General features: G+C 53.6%; 1 protein-coding gene across 1 annotated transcript; it reads right to left on the reverse strand.

Moving 5' to 3' along the window:
- Positions 1 to 7,936: 7,936 nt before the first annotated feature.
- Positions 7,937 to 11,340, reverse strand: HMX3 (H6 family homeobox 3). Its single transcript, XM_003255059.2, has 2 exons — positions 10,866 to 11,340; positions 7,937 to 10,291 (listed from the first exon to the last, which is right to left on the reverse strand). Exons 1-2 carry the CDS (start codon positions 11,263 to 11,265, stop codon positions 9,618 to 9,620), a joined length of 1,074 nt encoding a protein of 357 aa, XP_003255107.1. The 5' UTR covers positions 11,266 to 11,340; the 3' UTR covers positions 7,937 to 9,617.
- Between the last annotated feature and the right edge of the window lie 8,120 nt (positions 11,341 to 19,460).

Below are 19,460 nucleotides of genomic sequence, written 5' to 3' on the forward strand. Positions count from 1 at the left end.
ACTTCTCGGATTGCCTCAGGTAGGGGTTAAAAGCCTCGAAGCACTAGCAGCGCATAGTAGGTACTCCATAAACCTGGCCGGGTAGCCCATGGCATGGCCCACCCGTGTTTTAAGCGAATCTGTGTTTTTGTTTTGTAAATATTGAAGGTTTCCGAACTGCTGCAGAAATAGATGCTTTGCTCCCAGGAAGAAGATAAGGAGCTGGTGACAGGACTTGGTTTTAGAGTTGTGCAGACTCGACTCAAATCTCGGCTGGGTGATCTTGGGGAAGATATTTGGAAATTCTGAGGCTCGGTTTCTTTATTCCTAAAATTGGAGGAAGCAGTGCCTCCCTCGCAGAGGCTGTTGTGAGGTCAAACTACCCAGCACCGAGCCTGGCACACCGTGGTGCTCAGTAAATAGTGATTCCCTCTGTGTTCTCATAGCCCCCTTCTGTGCCCTGGCTCTCGCCCCTTTAATTCCTAGATCAGCTGTTACCCGAGCGAGAATTAGCCCAGCCAAGCAAAGCGGTTTGGGGCCACAGTCGTCTGCACAAGCTTCCTGGAAACTGAAGTGAGGCAAGGCCCGAAGTGCTCAGGCAACGCCGCCCCCTCAAGCTGTGGCCTCTGGACCTCTTGGCCAAGAGATTCCGGAAGCCCTGTCTTTAGGGTGCCCCCCAAGTGCAGCCAAGGGTGAGTGGAGACTCTAGAATCAGTCCCCACAAATGTCCAGACGCTGCACCATGACGGTGCAGTTCCTTCCTCGCCTGCGCCGCGCCCAGGTTATTAAGTAAAGCGCTTATAATATCATTAGCCGCGGTGAGTTACCGACTGCGGCCCTGCCCGTGGCAGAACTCTCCCTACTTAACTCCTCGAAGGGCTCGTTAATGGGCTAATTGATTAGGAGTCGGCCGCGCAGCCGGGGCAGGGGCAGGCGAGGAGGCGGGGGCCAGGGGTTGCGCGCCGCGGCCCGGGAGGCCAGCGAGGGGCAGGTGCCGGCCTCCGTCACCGCATTAACCTCTTCAGGGCTCGGCGGCAGGGTCGAGACACATTACAAATGGTCAGCTTTAATCATGGTGTCAGCTCATTAACCCGGAAGGACCTGGCGCTGAAATACAATTTGTGCGTTCTCCTCTGCGCTGCGGCGGCGCAGGCTCCCGGGCCACGTCGCAGGGGGTCCCTCGTGCTCCCGCGCTGTTGGGGGGCACACGGGAGGTTCAGGGAAAGAATCGTCCGATTCTCACTAACCATCCGCTTCTCGCAGACATCCTGAGCTAGGCGCTGACTCTGGAGTCAGGGTCAAGGCAGCCCCGAGGGGAACTGGCCAGCTAACTCGGGGAGCAGTGCCAGCTACCCCGCTGGGGAAGAAAGCTGGGGGCAGGTAGGGAGAGTTGGTCGAACCTTCTTGAACTGTAAATACTTCGTGCCGGGAACATGCTGGAAGCTCCCCATCATTCTTCGCTTTAATCCTGATGGCAAACAAGTGACACAGATCTATTCACTCAATGTACAGGCCGGGAAACTGAGGCTCAAGAAAACAAGAGACTAGCCCAGGCAGAGAAAGCAAGACTCGTGCTCAAGTTGTTCCACTGCCAATACGTCGCATTTGGGAGGAGGGAGAGAGGAGCAGACACTGGCATTGAGCTTGGAGGAGACTGTGAGGATCCTGCTGACTCGGGATGGCGGGGGCGGGTATATGGGTGGGCCAAGAGCCCAAGGAGTGATCTCTGTCAGGGCAGAAGACCTCGAGGTGGGCCTCGGGAAAGCAGCTCCCAGGCCCTGAAACAGTGAGAGACTGGGGAGTCGACCCTTGCAAGGAGCCTGGCTTGCGGACTCTAAACAAGGAAGTTATGAAGCCTTGTGTCCCTATCTCTCCTTCCCCTAGGGATAGTTTGGGAAGTCAAAAAGATCCATCTTGCTTGTATTTCCTCTGCCTTGTCCCTCTAATCGCTTCGAGGGTCTGATCTTCACCGAGGCACTTCCTCTGCTGCCACACCCGGCAAAGGACGCATTAGTTCGCATGAAGGCACTTGCATAAACGTCTACGCACACTCACACATTCATTCAGCAAACGTTCACTGAGTTCCTAATAGTGTGTGCGCTTAACCAGGGAAGAGATGGTGGTGGGCATGGGGCTGGGGCAAGGAAGGCTGTGGTGGAGACCCAGCTCTGCAGCCTGACTGACTGCAGCTGCCCTGAGCTCCCCTCGATTGATAGCCCGAGGGACCTCCCGCCCCTCCAGCACCTATAGCCGTCACACCGCAAGGACGGGAGGGACAAGAAACAACCTTCCTTGCCACCCCTTTCTAGCATATAGGGATCTTCACCGGGAGCACGGAGGCCCAGACGCCCTCTCCTGGGCCCAGTGTAGCTGCAAAATTCACTCCCAGGAACACTCAGTTCCTGGAACCACCACCCACAGACACCTCATGTCTCTCCCCTAACTGACTGGCAATCCTTCAACTCAGTGCTATCCCACACCCCGCCCACCCCCCTAGCCTTGGGATAGCTCCGCCCAATCCTACTCAGTTTAATACCCACATCTTGGAGGATGGCCCCTCTTCATCTTTGGGATCGACCCCCTGTCTCACTCTCCTAGGAATTAGGCATAACCAGGTTCCAAGGAATGATAAACTTTCTGAGCCTGAAAGAACGCTTAAAGTTTAGGTCCCGAGATTATGCCACTGCTCAATATTAAAGCGGCCCAGAGCAAACTTGCCGAGGAGCCTAATAAAAATTGATCCTCTCTGCTCTGCGGCAGTTGGGAAATAGGCTGGCTGAGCCGGGTAATAGTAGAAGAAGGCTCCCTCCGAAATGACAGATGAAGTCATAAACAAGTTTGATCTTGGAATCAAGCTTCGATAAATATTAAACACAGTCTGCCCCCCCCCGCCACGCGAGTGGATTATGATATATGGCGCGTCCAAACTTTAAAATAAGGAAATACCAGAGAAAATGATCTCAATAAATTTTCTAAGTATAAACGTTGATTATGTTTCGATTTTCATTCAAGGGCCTCTGCTGTTCGTTCTTTGGTGCAAATGACATCTCACAATAGGCTTTTGGGGAAAAGGGCTCCCTATTTGAAAAAGAGAGAGCCCCAGAGGTGTACAATTTATGTAATCTGCGGCTGGAAAATGAATTGTGTAATTTATTGGAAAACAGAAAGTCATGAAGATTGGATCAGCATAGCCGAATCCCGACACTCCCCACCCCCCTCCCCCCCCCCACATCCATCAAGTTCCAATTAACAGCCTAACCAGAGAGCTTTAATGGGTTTCCAATCTAGTGGCCTGATAGACTCATCAATTCCTCTGGGAGAAATTAAGAAAATCGACCGCCCCTTGGCGACGCAGTGTCATTCCTTTCTGCAACTATATGTCAAATTAAAAACACAATTAAAATTTAAACTGTTTCAATCAAAGGGTGCCCTGCAACCTATGTTTCACTTAATAGAACTTTGATGAAAATCTGATGCGTGCACTCCATCACCAACGGGGGCGAGGGCGGTGAAGGAGCTCACGAAAGAAGGGGATTCTTTATATTTCTTTAAGACATTAACGCTTGGGTGAGGCATACCAGGTGACTCCACCTCACCGCTCCTGCCTCAGTGATGGGCGCAACGCGCTCTCTCGCTGGCTCTATACCTCTCCCAGGCCTAAACCCAAAGGGATCCTTTTGGAACCCCGGCAACTCAGACTTTGGGAAGTTTCCCCCGGAGATGCACCGCCGGAAGCAGCAGCCATGGAAGAGATCTGGGCGAGTACAACTCATGCGCACCTCCAGGGGACTCTCGGAGAAGGCGCGCTGCAGTCTCCAGCTATCCCTTCCCTCGGGTCTCCGGAACTGCCCTGTCGCTCGAGTGATACCCTTAGGGGTCCTGGAGATGGAAGGGTGGGGAGGAATCCCAGGCGCATACATGGGCCCCAGTGAGGACGAGGGTTGTGTCTCTATCCAGGACCCGATTACCCACCTCAGCCTATGCTCCCCACCTCGTGCACCTTCAGGGTACTCCGCGGGAGAGACACACCGGGGGCAAGTGCAGCCCAAATCTCAACCCCAGACTCCGATCGGAGGCACCCGGCAGGGCTCAAAATACATCCCGCCTAGTTGTTCTCGTGGCTCTTTCCTCTCTTCCGCCATCCTTCCCCCGCCCCCCAGCCCCCAACTGTTTTCAGGTCAAAAGGTCAACACCATCCACCCTGCACAACGGCCGTGCACACTTCCAGAGTCCTAGGCCCAGAGGCAAGGAATCGCTCACACCTCAAAGCCCGGGTTAGGGGGTGGGGGGCAGCGAGAGGGCGGGGAGCCGAGAGTGGGAGCCCTGCGGCTGGCTCCTGCGGGGCCACGTGTACATGCGGGGGCGGATGTTGTCCTCTGGGAGTGCCCAGCTGCGCTTTGGACCCCAAGCAGAGGTTTCTATGAGGCTTCTGGTTCTTACACCCTGACCCCATCGCGCGCACCCCGGTAGACAGGTCTTAGCCTCTTTGCGGAGTCTACATTTGGACCGCTAAGCAGAAGACGCCCCCTGGCTGGGTCACTGAGCCGCGGGAAGTGGACGACCCGAATAAATGGGGCAAAATGGAATCGTGGAGGGCAGGGTAGCGCCCAGCAGAAGCTCAGGCCCCACGGGGACTCTCAAGGGGAGTCCAGGTGCCCCGCGGGCGCAAGGGGGTGAAAGCAGCAGCGCGTGGCCCTCGCCCAGGTGGCGGGACAACGCGAGGCTTCGTCAAAGCGCTGGCAGGAAGCAGCCGGCAGCACCGCCCTCCCGCCCCCAAGCCTCCGACCCTAGTCTCCATCTCCCAGGCCCTAGCTGGCCCAGAAGGCCGCAGAAGAGAAAGCAGGTCCCACTGATCTTTTCGCCTGCTCCTCTTTCTCCCACCTCTACTTCCGGCCTCTCACACAAGAAGAGCGCACGCACTGGGGTTCTCACCGCGTGGCCTCTGGCTCTGCGCTGCCGGGAGCCTGTTGAGGGGGCGTCGCGGCTCAGAATGAGCGCCCGGTGGTGGGGGGGCAGTTTATATCTGTCTTGCTGTTGTTTGATGTACACACACCCACTCTATTTACTACCAAATAAAAGAAATACATCTGTGTTGCCAACAGAAACAGTTCGCGTGCCGGCTCTGTGGTCTCCCAGGGTCCAGAGAGGCCTCGGGGGTGCTCAGAGCGGCAGAGCCTGGCACTGTAAGGAGGCGGACACTGAGTAGGATCCCAGCCTACAAGAGCATGGGGGTCTGTGGTGGGATGGTGGCAGGCTCCGCTAGTTTATCCCAGATGGCTTGTGAGGAGGGATTTCGAGGCATCCCGCTCCAAAGGATGTTCATTCAGGCTTTCTGCAGCAAAGGTGGGAGCGCCACCTCACTCTGCCCAGTCCTTTCCCAGGATTCTTCCTAGTTTGCCTAAGCCTAAGGCCATCGGAGAAAAGGGTCACTTCGAACAAAATGTGTGTGATTACGTCTGTGCCTTAGCAATGGTGGTGAAGCCAAACACATTTGTGATTGGGTATGCTAGGAACCCACGGAAATGGTGTTAGGAGGTCTACAGTGTGTGAATGTGTATGGTGAGTGTTTATATCAAATGTGAGTGTATGCTGTGTGTTGTTTCCATGTGTGTCTCTTTGGGTGATGCAGAAAGGATTTAGCCTGGAAGCTGAAGTCATTTGCATTGACTTGAAGATTAATTGGGGTGCAGATGGGGAAGAATCTAAAGCTAGGGTTGGCAGAGAGAAGCTGGTCTCCACAGTCTGAAGGAGGGGTGAAAACACAAAATTGAGAGTGCCAGCTCAGTGTCCTAGGAGAGAGGACATGGGATGCCCTGTCTTCCCCTAGGGAATGTCCAGGAGGAATTTTGTGTAGGCACATTTACTTTTCCCAAAAAAGGCCCCTTTGGTGAGTGGTGGCAGCAGCTCCCGGTAATCTTCGCAGAGGCAGCAGGGAGGGGGGCATTCTGGGTGGGGGAAGAAGACGGCCAGCTCTGGAGATGTGACAGCCCCACTAAGTGCCTTCTTGGCTTCTCCTGGCTTGAAAACCACAGAAAAACTTGCAGCTGAGCTTAGGATGCTTTGTGCAGAGTGGCTTCTGTGCTCCACAGCCCCGCACCCTGGCTCAACCCCCTCGCTTGCCCTGGGATAAATATGGTGACCCCTGACAGGAGGGAAGGGGACATTTCCCACCTGGGCCAGCTTCTAGGCTCACACAGCCACCAGTCCCCAGGCCAAGTTGGCACCACCTCCCTCCCCCAGGGCGCACATCACTGTTTGGGGGAGGAATGCTCAGGGGTCTAGGGCAGTGGGGCTCCCCAACAGGAGGACAAGGGAGGCTGTAGGAGCAGGACAAAGGATAAACTGTGCTTGTGGAGAACCAGTTACTTCCCGACTTTGTAAAGACTTGGTCAGTCAAGAACCGTTTTCTAGAATCCAAACACAAATAAAGAAGCATTTTCTCGGCCTTTGATAACATCGTGTTCTGGCTGTAAAAATCTAAGAACGTGTTTGCTATTGCAACATTATTTTTAATGAGCTGTTATTGGCCTGTCCTGCGGTTGGTATTGCCAACAGTAAAAGGCATCACCATGTTTGTAGGTAACACAAGGAACAACATATTTTGACCCGAATTTCTGTTTATTTTTCATTTATGACACATGCCCTCATTTTTATTCCAAACCAGAGGGAAATAAAGAGAGATCTATCTTCACTGGGGTCCAGGCTAAAATTTTGCCATAAATACGCATGTCAGTTTATTTGGAGGGCAGTTTTCCATTAACAGAAAACTATACTGGACGTTTCAGCCACAGTAGAATCAATTGTGTCAATTGAATTTGAGGAGCCTAGCAACGCACTGCGAGAGGAAAGGGAGGCGTGCAGGCGCTCCCCAGCGGTCGCGCCCTATGGCTGCTCTCTGGAATCTTTTCAGCTTCTGGGTTCCTCATCTCCCCCTTTCGGCTCCCCAGCTTCAAAGGTGCCCCGCCAGGAATTGTACGTGCAGACCCGCAGCTTAAAGGCAGGCGGCCACACCCGGCCAGCGAGTGTCGCCCAGGCACCTGCTTATGTCGGGCGGACCCACCCTTCCAGGCGATTCCGGCGCGCTGTGCCTCGCAGGCTGCTCACTAAGAGCGCGGCGGCCTAGAGCCCAGTAGCGCGCGGGTGTGGTGAGCGCTACGCTTCCCGGCCTCTGCCAGGACAGGGTCGGGGATCTAGAGATGCCGCCCAGGAGGTGTTGGGCGCCAGGGGAAAGAGAAGAGCCTGGCACGGAAGAGACAAGGTCTTCTCTGTTGCAGCTGCCGCAGCTAGGTAGCCTCTGTTCCCTCACACTTAGCACATCAGGACCGCGCCCACGCTCAAGCCGCCCCGGGAATCTCAGCTCCGCAAGCCCTGCGGAAGTTCCCCTCTCCTGGTAGTGGGAGCCGCTGTCCCAAGAGCTGGCTGTCCTCTTGTGGCCCAGCCTTTCCTAGCCTGACTTGGCAATCGGCCTACGGCTGCAGCTAAACTCTGAACTCACTCCCTTCTCCCCTCCAACCAGAGCCCACCAAAGTTAACCAGCTGACGAATGCCCAGGGATGCCCTGCCCAAAAGCTCTCGGCTCCCGAAGGAACCCAGGTTTAAGAACAAAACGGGAGGCTGCAGACCAGTGTTCGGGAAGTACCAGCTGTCTCTGGTATCTCGCCTGGCGCGCTGTCGCTTTGCTCAATTTCGCAAACTAGATAAGCCTAGGTCCACTCCCCTTCCGCCCAGCATTCTTCCCTGCTCGCTGGGCGTTTCAGGCCGCGGAAGGTACAGGGGAGAGAGTGCCTCTGGTCGCGAACAAAGCCGCCTCTGTCTCCACCGCCTCCCGGAATACAGGGTTGTGCGTCCAGGTTGTACTTACGGAGCGCAGAGGCAGTCAGCGAGCAAGATAGAAAAGAGTTTTGGAGACACTTGCTCTAGGGAAAATCGTCCAAACTTACACACTCTGGCAACACGAAAAGCTTTTCTTTTCTTTTTAATTAATTCAATGTCACGACAACATTAGTGTAACAATATTTTGTGGGGGTTTTTTTTTCTCTTTTTCTTAAAAAGGGACTCAACCCAGGCAGAGGTGAGGGAGATGAGGGGAAACAAACTATCGCAGAACAACAGGTGTACTGACAGAAAGAAAACAGATTGGGTGACAGAGCCAGGAGCCCTGCGGAGTAGAGGGTGAACTTTACAAGAAATCTGTACATTTATCAAATAAGTTAAAATTCTTCTAAATTGATTGTCCTTCACTTAAAGCGCTCCAGTATGCCTAACTTACTCCTTTGAGCATCACTACCTAAGCCTGTTTCTTTCTTTCCCCCTTTCCCCTGCCTAATTTTTTCTTTCTAAATGAATGACCATGATTATACAGTGAAAAGGTCTGTTCCCCACGGTGGAGGAGGAAACAGCTTTCTCAGGAGATTTTGTACAATATTGCACAGGTCAACGTACAACAATTACTGCAGAACATGAAAAGTAAGAGGAGAGGATAAAAGATATACTAAAAATACTGAAATTACTCTCTCAAAACAGGGAACAAAGTAATAATAGTAATATTAATAATAATTTACAAATGAAATTCTCAAAATAAATGCTACTAATAAATAAGACCACTTAGACCAGGCCAGATATGGAGCTGCCTCAATAGTCAGAGTTCTGATTTTTGGCTGTCTTTTCCCTTTAAACACTTAGAGAATTCTTCCATCACAAAGTAAGACCAATGAAGAGGCTAATTGCGACAGACCTCTCCAGAAGAGAAAAGCGGCCTGAGTCGGGATTCTTACGAGAGGCTGCTCATATTCTGAAAATTAAGGTGTATAACTGATTTGGGGGTTGGAAGAAACATACCCAGAAATCCAGAAATAAAAGTACTATCATATGAATTCTCTCCCTCTCTGGATTCTGAAAACAGTTCTACAGAAAATGAATAAACTAGGCCGGGCGCAGTGGCTCACGCCTGTAATCCCAGCACTTTAGGGGGCCGAGGCGGGCTGATCACGAGGTCAGGAGCTCAAGACCAGCCTGGACAACATGGTGAAATTGCGTCTGTACTAAAAATACAAAAATTAGCCGGACGTGGTGGCACACACCTGCAATCCCAGCTACTCGGGAGGCTGAGACAGAGAATCACTTGAACCCGGGAGGCGGAGGTTGAAGTGAGCCGAGATCGCGCCAGTGCACTCCAGCCTGGGCGATAGATAGAGCAAGATTCCGTCTCGAAAAAAAAAAAAAGCAAAAAAGAATAAACTAGAGGGATTTAGGTTTTGCGATTATTTTCTTTCTATAAAAATAAAACCAAAAAGCCACAGCGCAATGGAAATTTGGAAGGGAGGGCTGCACATTTTACAAAAACTATCGGCCGAAATATTTGACCCGGAAATTTTGTCTTGTTCCTGCTTTCTCTTAATATAAGCCAAAAACCAAAAGTAAGAGGGGAAGCGCCTCCAATCCATTAGGGATGAATTGCACGAAAATGCATTGCAAATACTTACAAAATGCTACCGACTGGGGGAGGGGAAGCCGAGGCTGCGCGCCGAAGCCCCACTTCCTGAAGGCCGCTGGACGTCTCGGCGCCCTCGGCCCGGCCCAGTCTCCTCCGGGGTCCGGACAAGGAGGCCGGGCGCTCCCTCCCCCACCCTTCTGGGGCCTTAGACCGGCCGTAGCAGCGGCACGGAAGAGACCACCGGGTGCGAGTAGTAGACGGGGTGGGGGAAGGTGAGCAGCGGCTGGCTGACTGGCACCGGGGCCCCAGCGGCTGCAGCCGCCGCGCCCTCGGCCGCCGAGTTCTCGTGGTAGAGGATGGGCACCCGCACGATGCGCTGCGCCGCGGCGTGGCTCAGGTTGGCCGCCTCCAGCTCCGCCGCCAGCTGCCGCTTCCACTTGTTGCGGCGGTTCTGGAACCAGATCTTGACCTGCGTCTCGGTGAGGTGCAGGGACGCGGCCAGGCCCGCTCGCTCCGAGCTGCTCAGGTAGCGCTTCATGTCGAAGGTGGACTCGAGCTGGAAGACCTGGCTGCGCGAGAAGACGGTGCGCGTCTTCTTCTTGCGGCACGCCGGCTTCTTCTCCGGACTCTCGGCGCCCTTCTTCCAGTCCTCTGCGCCCGGAGTGGCCGCGGCCGCCCCTACGCCCGCCCCGGCCGCGCCTGGCGCCGCTTCGCCTTCCTTCTTGCTTTCCTCGGAATCGCTCTCCTCCAGAATGATCTCGTCCGGGCTCTTGGAGTCCAGCTCCTTGTGGTCTGGGTCGGCCTTGAGCAGTGGCTCCGGAGAGTCGCGGTCCGTGCCCGAGGCAGGGGAGGAGTCTCTCAGGAGGGCCTTCTCCGAGGCTGGGGAGACAGACAGACGGACGCACACACATGCACACCGACACAGCCTTGAGCGAGGCCCGGCGCCTGGGGACGGCAGGCCCGGGACCCGCGCCGGCCTCCAGGTCCCAGGCCGTGAGGCCTTACCATTCCCGCGGGCTGCCTCCTTCTCGGCTGGGCCAGAGAAGGGACGCCAGGTCCTGGGATCCCCCTCCTCCCGAGGACAGGCGAGCAGATGGTGGCAGCGCGGCCACCTCCTTCCATTCCCTCAGCCTCCTCGCCAGGGGCCGGCAGAACGGTTCCCTTTCGGCTTAGGCGCATTGGAATCACCCCCTCCTTCCAGGCCGTGTCCCGAGCCTCGGCCGTCCGAAGCCTCACCGTGCCCGGTTCTCCAATTCCACTTCTTTTCTCACCAAGTGGGATTGGATTAAGGGGCAGCGCAACCCAGCGCGAGGGCGGGCCAGGGGCCGAAAAAAACTGACCGAACAGAGGGTTTGCGGGTGCTGGGGTCTCAGAGCTGCTGAGGGAAGCAGCGCGGGGAGGGGACGGGACGGGCGCGCAGGGGGACAACGAAAGTTCAAAGAGAGGTCGGTACCTTCAGGTCGCGGGAGGTGGCCGCCGGCGGGGGTCAGGGTGTAGGGGTACCACCAGGCTGGGGAGCGCTCCAAGTAGTGCGCGGGCAGGGCAAACCTCTGTGCCGGGATCTCAAAGCGGGGGAAAGCCAGGTCGCCCACCTGCGAGAGCGCGAAGCCCGCGGCACCCTCCAGGGCCCCCTTGGCAGCCGCGGCGGCGGCAGCGGCGGCGGCGGCGGCAGCCGAGGCTGGCGCGAAGAGAGTCCGTGGGGGCGGCTGCGGCTTAGGGGGCGGCCGGTGGTGGTCTCCGTTGAGCAGGTTCTTGATGGAGAACGGGGACTCCTTGGGAGCGGGTGGTGGGGGCGGCGGCGGGGGGGGCTGTGCGCTGGCGGTGCCGGGAGCGTCCGGCCCGGGTTCCGGCATGGTCCCCTCTCCTCCGGGTCCCCGGGAGGGAGGGAGCGGGACGGGCGGGCGGCGGGGCGAGCAGGCGAGAGGCCGGAAATCAGACCATAAACGGAACTCAACTACGGGGCGCAAAGTCGGGGGCCGCCCCAGGCGCAAATCCAACGGCGGGAGGGCGGGGTGAGGACCCAGTCGGGCGGGCTCGCATGGGGGAGGGGTGCAGATGAGCGGGGAGCGGCCCTGCCGCGGCACCGAGGGATCGAGGCGGCTCGGCTGAGGCTGCGGCTTCCGCGGAGGAGGCAGCAAGAGCAGTCCCCGACTCGAGGCTGCGTCAATCCGGCGCCGGATGCTAATGATGAAATCAAAATGTCATCCAAGTTAAATGCGGGGAGTATACGGCGATTGGGCGCGTACAATGGCAAATGGGATTAGGCAGGCGAAGGCTCAGCCGAGCCCCGGCCCCGCAGCCGCCTCCGCCACCGCCCCCTCCTCGCCTTCCCTCGGATTTTGGCGCTTTGGCTTCGGGCTATAAGAGCCCGCCTGTTATTGGCTTTATATAGTCCAATTAGGCGGCAAATGAGGACAAGCCTATTAGCACAAAAGGATATTGGCTCCCGCTAAAGAGGCACTCGGAGCGCTCCTGCGAGCGCAGGAGGCGAGAGAGGGACGCGGAGCAGGCGGCGCCCCTGGCCGAAGCGCACTGACAACCGCGAGCCCGGAGACCGCGCCTGCCTCTCCCCCCTGCGGCGCAGGGACCCGCTTCCCGCCGCCAGGCCTGCGGGAGGGGGGAGGGGCGGACCAGGCCCTCCCGGGTCACCTCGGGGTTATCTGCGCTCGCAGCTGCCGCTCCCCCGCCCCCTGGGGCTGGACAGGGGCCCGCCGCCCCCACGCGGCTGGAGAGCCACGCAGCGCCGGCCCAAGAGGCAGGACGTGACTTCGGCCCGCGGAGAACTCATCACTTTCCTACCCTTTGGGGTCCAGCGACCTCAGTATTTTTCCTAAAGCCTGCTAGGAAGGGTGAGGCCAAGAAGAGTGGGATTTGTGTTCCCCACCCATCGTCCAGCCGATAGTAAGGGAATCCGGGTGTAAGTCCTCGCACTGCGTCTTCGGACTCAGAAATCCGCGTGGCCTTGACCTTTAGCCCTGGAAAACCGAAGAGTGAGCCTTCCCCCGGGACCAGGAGTGGGTGTGCCTGTGTGCGTATGCGCGCTGACCCGGCCAAAACCTGCGCGTCACTCGGTGGGGCTGCTGGGGCAACAGCTTCTCCGCACCGACGGCTGCTCTCGGAAGGGCACCCCTCTGCTCTGGCCGCCGGTGCCCAAAGATCGCGGATCAACTCCGAGTCTGTGACCCCAGCGACAGCACTTTCTCCCAGGAAGTCTCTCCGGCCGGCTGGCGTTTGGAGCTGCCTAACTAACGCTTTAATAGGGGCAAGGTGAACCGAAGGCGCAGCAGCGTAGCTTCCTCCGCCGCGGCAAGCAGCGGCATCCGCTGCGTGTCTCGACGGCAGCCAAGTCCTTAGAGAACCACACTGGACCTTTGCAGAACTGCTTAGTGAAAGGACATTCCACTCCATTGGCTTTAAAAACAGCTCCCCGGTTCGCACGAGAAGCCCATGAGGCAGACATTTAATACTCTAAATTTAAGCATCAAGTAAATCAGAATTGTTTGTGAGGTCCCCTCCCGAGAGACAGCTTTCTTATCAGAGAGAGGTGACAAAACTGGCCTCACCCTCTTCCACCCTGGTGAAGCTCCCACACACGAGGGCTTTTTGGGATCCCTTCACCTCCCCACCGCTTTCTTTTTCGTTAGATTGAGCCTCGCCTAATTCGAGGCCGCCCTGCATTGGCAGACGTGACCGTGTGGGGTCCCCACTTGAGACGTAGATTTTGTTTTTCGGTCCTGGGGCGTCAGATCCTCCCCCACCAAATCTCGACGGGCATATGTAAAGTTTCTTTCTGCATTCATCTACAACAGCGAACCCCATTTTTGCTTTGGAAATCTGGAAACGTAAATGGCGCTTCCATAAACAATTACTGTTATTACTCCCTTGAGTTTACACAGGGCTTTACTGGAATGCAAAACGCTACGCCATCCAAAATTTGGGTTGGAACGGATCACTGCCCTGAGACCCCAGCAGGGTGGGTCTCATACTTGGATTTTGTAAGTGGAAACCCGCGCCCAGAGAGGAGGAAACTGGGCCTAGGTCGCCCAACCGCTGCTGGATACCCAGAGGTCATTTTCCCCCAACCGCAGAAATAGCTCGATGCACGTAGGTCTATGAGGGTTGGGTGGGCACCGCCTGCATACAGCCTGCCACGCGGCCGAGTATGCGTGGAGAGACCCCGGAGTGTATGCCTGTGTGTTTTGGGAGCTCCGCCATTCAGGGCAGACGCATGCAAACTTGGCTAGAGTTCTGACGCACGAAAGTCGCCTTTAAACTGGGAATGCTGAGGGTTCTGTCTGGGGAGGGAGACTCGTGGCTGATCACAACTCCAGGGCTAGACCCAGATGGGGAGGGGACAGGCCCAGTGTGGCGGGAGAAGAGTCCAGGACAGCCGCCCGCGTCCCTGCTGTGCGGCTACCGGATTCCGGCTTTCCGGTTGTCGCCCCAAGTTCTCCGGTTGACTCCCCTCCCAGGGGCGCGCAGGGGCGCTGTTGTGTGCTGGTTTTGGCCAGGGAGAGGAGCTTCTCCAGTGTCTGCACTCTCAGCCCATCCTCTCAGTTTTAGGGATTGCTGGGCTCAAAAAGCGGGATGTATTGAGTAGATCTTTCCCTTCCCCTTTGAGAAAGCTGGTGGGAGTCGGGTCTGGACGCGGACTCAGCCCTTCACTCGCCCTCTGGCGAGGGGTGTTGCCAGCGTTCCTGCGCTCAAGACTCCATTCAAAGTCAGGCAGACAGCGCCCTCTATGGGACAGCCTCTGAACCAAGCCTGCAGGTTCCGCTGGAGAAACCACTGTCCCGGCGCAGGACGTTTAAAAGCCATTGAGGTCTCGCCCTTCGCCACCGCAGTTAGAGAACAAAAGCATTTTTTCTCTTGATCCCGGGAGAAGAAGTGGGTGAAATCGCCTTCAGATCTCTGCTGATCTTTACCTGGCCACGACAGGAAGTGGTCTCGCCTGCCTGTCATCCTCCTTCCCGCTTTTCCTGCCTGTTTTAGGGCCCATTCTGTGGTCCCTGTCTCGTTCTATCCTTTAGGTGCCGGTCCTAACCTCAGGCTAGGTGTTCTCCAGGAAGGACTCGGGGAGGGGACGGGCCTGCCTCATTCGTCTTCCCAGGACACAGCGCCGTCGGCCAACCAGCGGACGAAACGCTTGTGCTCAGAAATGCTTGTGTTAATGCCTGAATGCCTGAGTGAGACGAATGAATGAATGGATGAATGAATGAACGGATTCACAGTTCCCTTACAGAGAATTGGCCCACTTGATTAGGGACCTTCAGATAACCTGATCATACCCAAAAGCTATTTTTAAAGAGTTTAATGAAAATCTGAGATCTTTTGATGCTGCATTTTACAAAACCTAAAGGAGCCCAAGGAATAGGACCTTTGGGGGACCTTTCCCAGGTTAATCTCAGGCAAATGGGCTGTGAGAGCGGGTCTCTGTACCACCCACCCTTGGGACAAGGAGCCAAGAGGGCAGAAGGGGCCTGGAGAATGCCAGTGATTAACGCCCAACTTTTACACAAAAGCATGAGGCCTGATACAGGAGTGCTTGGCATGGCGTTCTCATCTGCCCCAGGCCCACCACACACACAAAGCACATACACGTTTGTGCACACACACCAGTCAGTAAGCAAGGCGCTTCCCAAAGGAGGGGAGCATTTCCATATTTTTCAGTACTTCACCTGAGAGAAGGCTGCTTCCTTCCCTCCATAGCCATACTACAGTCCTTCTCCTTGGAGCAGCTTCCTGGCATAGCCCACCTCCTTATCCATGGAGGAGGTGGTGACTGCTTAGGCTTCTAGCCAAAGCTGCAAAACTCCCAGGCTGGAGGCCCCCACAATTAACATAGAGTTTGCCCTGGTCCTGATGGCCTCATTTTACCACCCACCTCTTCTGACCTGCAGGTCCTTGCTTTGAAGGCAGAATGGACAAAAGCCTGGAATTGTGATCCTGGGGAAACTGTGCTACCTACACATGCTACACAAGCTCTTTACTGGAACTTTCCTGGAAAGTTCTCTCCCATCTTTCTCGATGCCACCAGGAATGCTGCCAATGATGTCTCCCTCTGACTAAAGACTGACCCTTAGAAAATACACAGCCCTGGGAGACAGGTCATAGCCAAGCTGTGCCTGATCACATATGTTTCCTGCATCACATACAATGTCCTTAGAGTGACTGAATGTCTTACCCTTTCACGACAGTGAGGGTAACAGTTATATAGAGGTAATATCGGCTCACGGTCATTGAATCCTTATTAGAAGCCAGGCACTATAACTTGGTGAGGTAGGTACTATTATTATTTCTGATTGATAGATGAGGAAACTGAGGTCCCGAGTATGACAAGGAAGAGCTGGAGAGAGTACTAAAACATTTAGCCTCATAGGGCTGTTACAAGGACAGGGCTGGCATACAGTAAATGCTATGTAAGTCCTAGCTATTGTGCTGTTATTCCTCATTCATTCATTCTTCAAGATGAACCCACAGGCCAAAGTCTGTTCTTGCAGTGTTGCCTTGAGAAAGCTAACACAGTTCTGCAATGGAGAGATGCCCCAAGAGTTGCTTCCTTGCTTCAAGGAGGCCTTACTCTTCTATCCAGAAATGAGCCAGCTCTCCCACGTCCCTGTTTCTCTTCCTGGTTCCCTTGTCTTCTTTGAAAGTTTCTTCTTACAGTGAGGCACAGTGGCTCACATCCGTAATCCCAGCACTTTGAGAAGCTGAGGTGGGAGGGCCTCACTTGAGACTAGGAGTTTGAGACCAACCTGAACAACACAGTGAGACCCTGTCTCTACAAAAAATTTTTGAAAAGTCTTTCTCCCCAAACCAAGAATCTTTCAAGTGCAATTATTTGCAGGTTGCTTTCTATCCTCAGAGTTCTTGTTAGGGGAGAAGAAGTATAGTTTACTATGCAATAAAATCCACAATTTTGAGGATACAACTTCATAAACTTTGACAAATGTATACCCCTGAGTAATTATCAACTGTACTTCCCCACCCTGAAAGTTTTCTCCTGGCCCTTTGCAGTCAATTCCCCCAAACCCCACCCTGAGAGACCACTGTTGACTTTTAGAATTAAAGATGAGTTATTCTGGTTCTAGAAGTTCATCTAAATAACCACGTCCAGTATGTACTCTTTCTGAGTCTGCATCGTTGAGTCAATGAATCTGTGCGATTCATTTGTTTTGTTGTGCAGGGTATTTTTAGCAGAAGAGCAGCACATCTGCCTTACATTTAAGTCAACTTTAGATTCATCAAGTTCCAATGGGATTCTCAACCTAAAGAAATTCCACATCCCATGAATGGAGAAAGAAAATGTGGTCTGTCCATACAATGGAAAATTATTCATTAATACAAAGGAATCCAGCACTGATACATGCTACAATGTGGATGAGCCTTTGAAAGATGCCAATTGTAAAAGATCACATATTGTTTGACTCCATTTAAATGAAATGTCCAGAGCAGTCTACTTCATAGAGACAGAAAGGAAATAAGTGATTAGCAGATGCTAGGGGGATGAGGGGAATGAAGAGTGACTGCAAATGGGTATGGGGTTTCTTTCTGGGGGTGATGAAAATGTCTTAAAATCAGTTGTGATGATGGTTGCCCAACTCCGTGACTGTACTAAAACTTTCAGTGAGTAGATTGTATAATACATTAGTGCTGTCTCAGTCAGGCGGTTATGAAAATATTCACCTCCCAGCCACCACGCATAGGTACAAGCTTTCCAATGCCTCTTGTCTTGAGAGCCTGATGGAGCTGGTCCAGTGACCCAGCTGGATCTCCCCCAACCTTCCCTACATAGTTCCTCTTTCTGCTGGTGGCTTGGCAGGGGGTGAGGGATGCAAGGATCATTGGCTCAGCCTCCTGTGTATGAGAAACTCCCCACAGAATAGGGGGAAGCCTAACCCATGTAGCCCTCAGTGAGGTCATGCAAGCCACATCAGAGCTGAGTACCTCGATAGCGAAGCCTGTCCCCATGGCCACATTGGGCTGTTATCCAGGATGTCTCTCTTCTAGCTCTGATGTTCTTTGATTCTGTGCTTCTTCCTTCAGTGACTGAGGAATGACCCATTCTCCCTGAGTCATCACTTCTGCCACACGAATGTGGCACAATCAGAACAATCAAAGGTCATGTCATATAAGCCAAGATGACTCCTAAAGACAGCCAGGAGAGGAGTGGCGGAAGCTTCCTCCCAACAATGCCTGAGCAGCCCTGAAGAGTCATCTCATTTATTCACTTAGCTAGCAATATGCCTGGGCAGGCATTGTGCCAGGCTCTGGGGGTACAAGACTAAATGTCACAACTTCTGTTCTTGGGGCACTCATAGCCTAGAAATGAAAACTGAAAAGGGAGTGAATAATGGCAATGCAATGTGAGAGGCAAAGTGCCTCTGGCACATTTAGGCACAAAGTGATTTGGGATCACAGAGAAGGAAACAACGAATTCAGTCTGGTGGTTTAGTGTAGTCAGTGGAGGCTTCCTGGAGGAGGTGATCAACCAGGGTCTTGATGAGTGTGTTATCAAGTAGGGAAGGGAGAAGAACAAAGAGGCAGAGGAAATGTCAGAATATAGCCATAGAGTTTGTGGTGGGGAGGGTGCACAGAGAGCTGGAGCATGGGGAACAGAGCTGGGCCAAAGAGACTGCTTCCCTTGAATTCCTGCATCAAAATCAATAGGTCTTTCCACAAAGCCCATCATATCACATTGTGGTGGCAGTAAGGAGAGCATGGGCTCAGGAATCTGCAATTTTGCTAGATGTAGTAGGCTGATTTCTAGCACCATCCCTGTATCACTTTCCTAGGGTTGCCTTAACCAAGTGCCACAATCTAGAGGGCTTAAAACAATGGAAATCTATTGTTTCACAATTCTGGAGGCCAAATGTCCAAAATCAAGGAGTCAGTAAGGCCATGCTCTCCCTGAGTTTCCAAAGAAGAATTTGTTCTAGGGAAGGATGCCTCTCTCCTAGCTTCTGGTAGGACAAAGTCCAAATGTCAGTTCACAGATACTGGGAGTTAGGACTTCAGCATATCTTTTTGGAGGACACAATTCAACACCTGCCCACAGTGATCCTCACTTCTGAGCATTCATGTGCTTGTGTAATTCTCTCACCCTGAATATAGGCTGGACCTAGTAACTTGATTGCAACCAACAGAATACAATAAAGGTGATGGAATGTCACTTGCATGACTGGGTTACAAGATTGTAACTTCTGTGCATTAGCTGACTCTCTCTATTCCCTTCTCAGTTTGCATGCTTTCATGAACCAAGGGTGGCCTCATACCAACAGCCAGTGATAAACTGAATTCCTAAGTTGAACAGCCTGTGAGAAACTCAATGTTGCCAATAACCACTTTGTGAGTTTGAAAGTGGATCCTTCTCCAATCAAGCCTTCAGATGAGAACACAGGCCCTGGGACAACACTTTGATTGAAGCCTTGCAATAGACCATGAATCTGAGGCTCCTGTCCCACAGAAACTGTGAGATAATAAATATATATGTCTTAAGCCACTGAGTTTTGGAGTAATTTGTTAAACAGTAGTCAATAACTAATAGAAAAGTTCTCTAGGTATTTCTTACGCCTATCAGGGTCTGAAGACCTAAGCAACGGGGAGCCATAGAAGGATTTGCCACAGGAAGCAAGAGGACCTGATCAGATTATGTTCGAGGAAGACCATTTAAATAAAGTGAAGGATTTGTCAGAGCAAGGAGGACCAGGAGGCTAGGAGGCTTGTTAGGAGGTGGTTAATGAGGATCTCAACTACCAGCAATTTTTAACAAATTGAATGCTCCCATAAAACCAGCACCCAGATTAAGAAACCAAACATACCAGAATCCCAGAAGGCCTCCTTGTGTTCCCATCCAATCATCCTTGCCCCCATCTCCAACAAGAATAATCACAATTCGTGTATTAGTTTTGCCTGCATTTGAACTTTATTTTAAAAGATCTCATTATTATTTTTTTTTAGATAGAGTCTTGCTCTGTCACCTAGGTTGGAGTGCAGTGGCACAATCTCAGCTCACTGCAACCTCTGCCTCCCAAGTTCAAGTGATTCT

Source organism: Nomascus leucogenys, chromosome 3, assembly GCF_006542625.1.
Source record: "Nomascus leucogenys isolate Asia chromosome 3, Asia_NLE_v1, whole genome shotgun sequence".
NCBI lineage: Eukaryota > Metazoa > Chordata > Mammalia > Primates > Hylobatidae > Nomascus > Nomascus leucogenys.

Excerpts from the sequence above, each read along its gene's own strand:
- HMX3 (XM_003255059.2), bottom strand. The coding sequence starts at position 11,265 with ATGCCGGAACCCGGGCCGGACGCTCCCGGCACCGCCAGCGCACAGCCC. Across the intron at positions 10,292-10,865 it reads CCACCTCCCGCGACCTGAAG|CCTCGGAGAAGGCCCTCCTG; the intron begins GTACCGACCTCT and ends CTGTCTCCCCAG.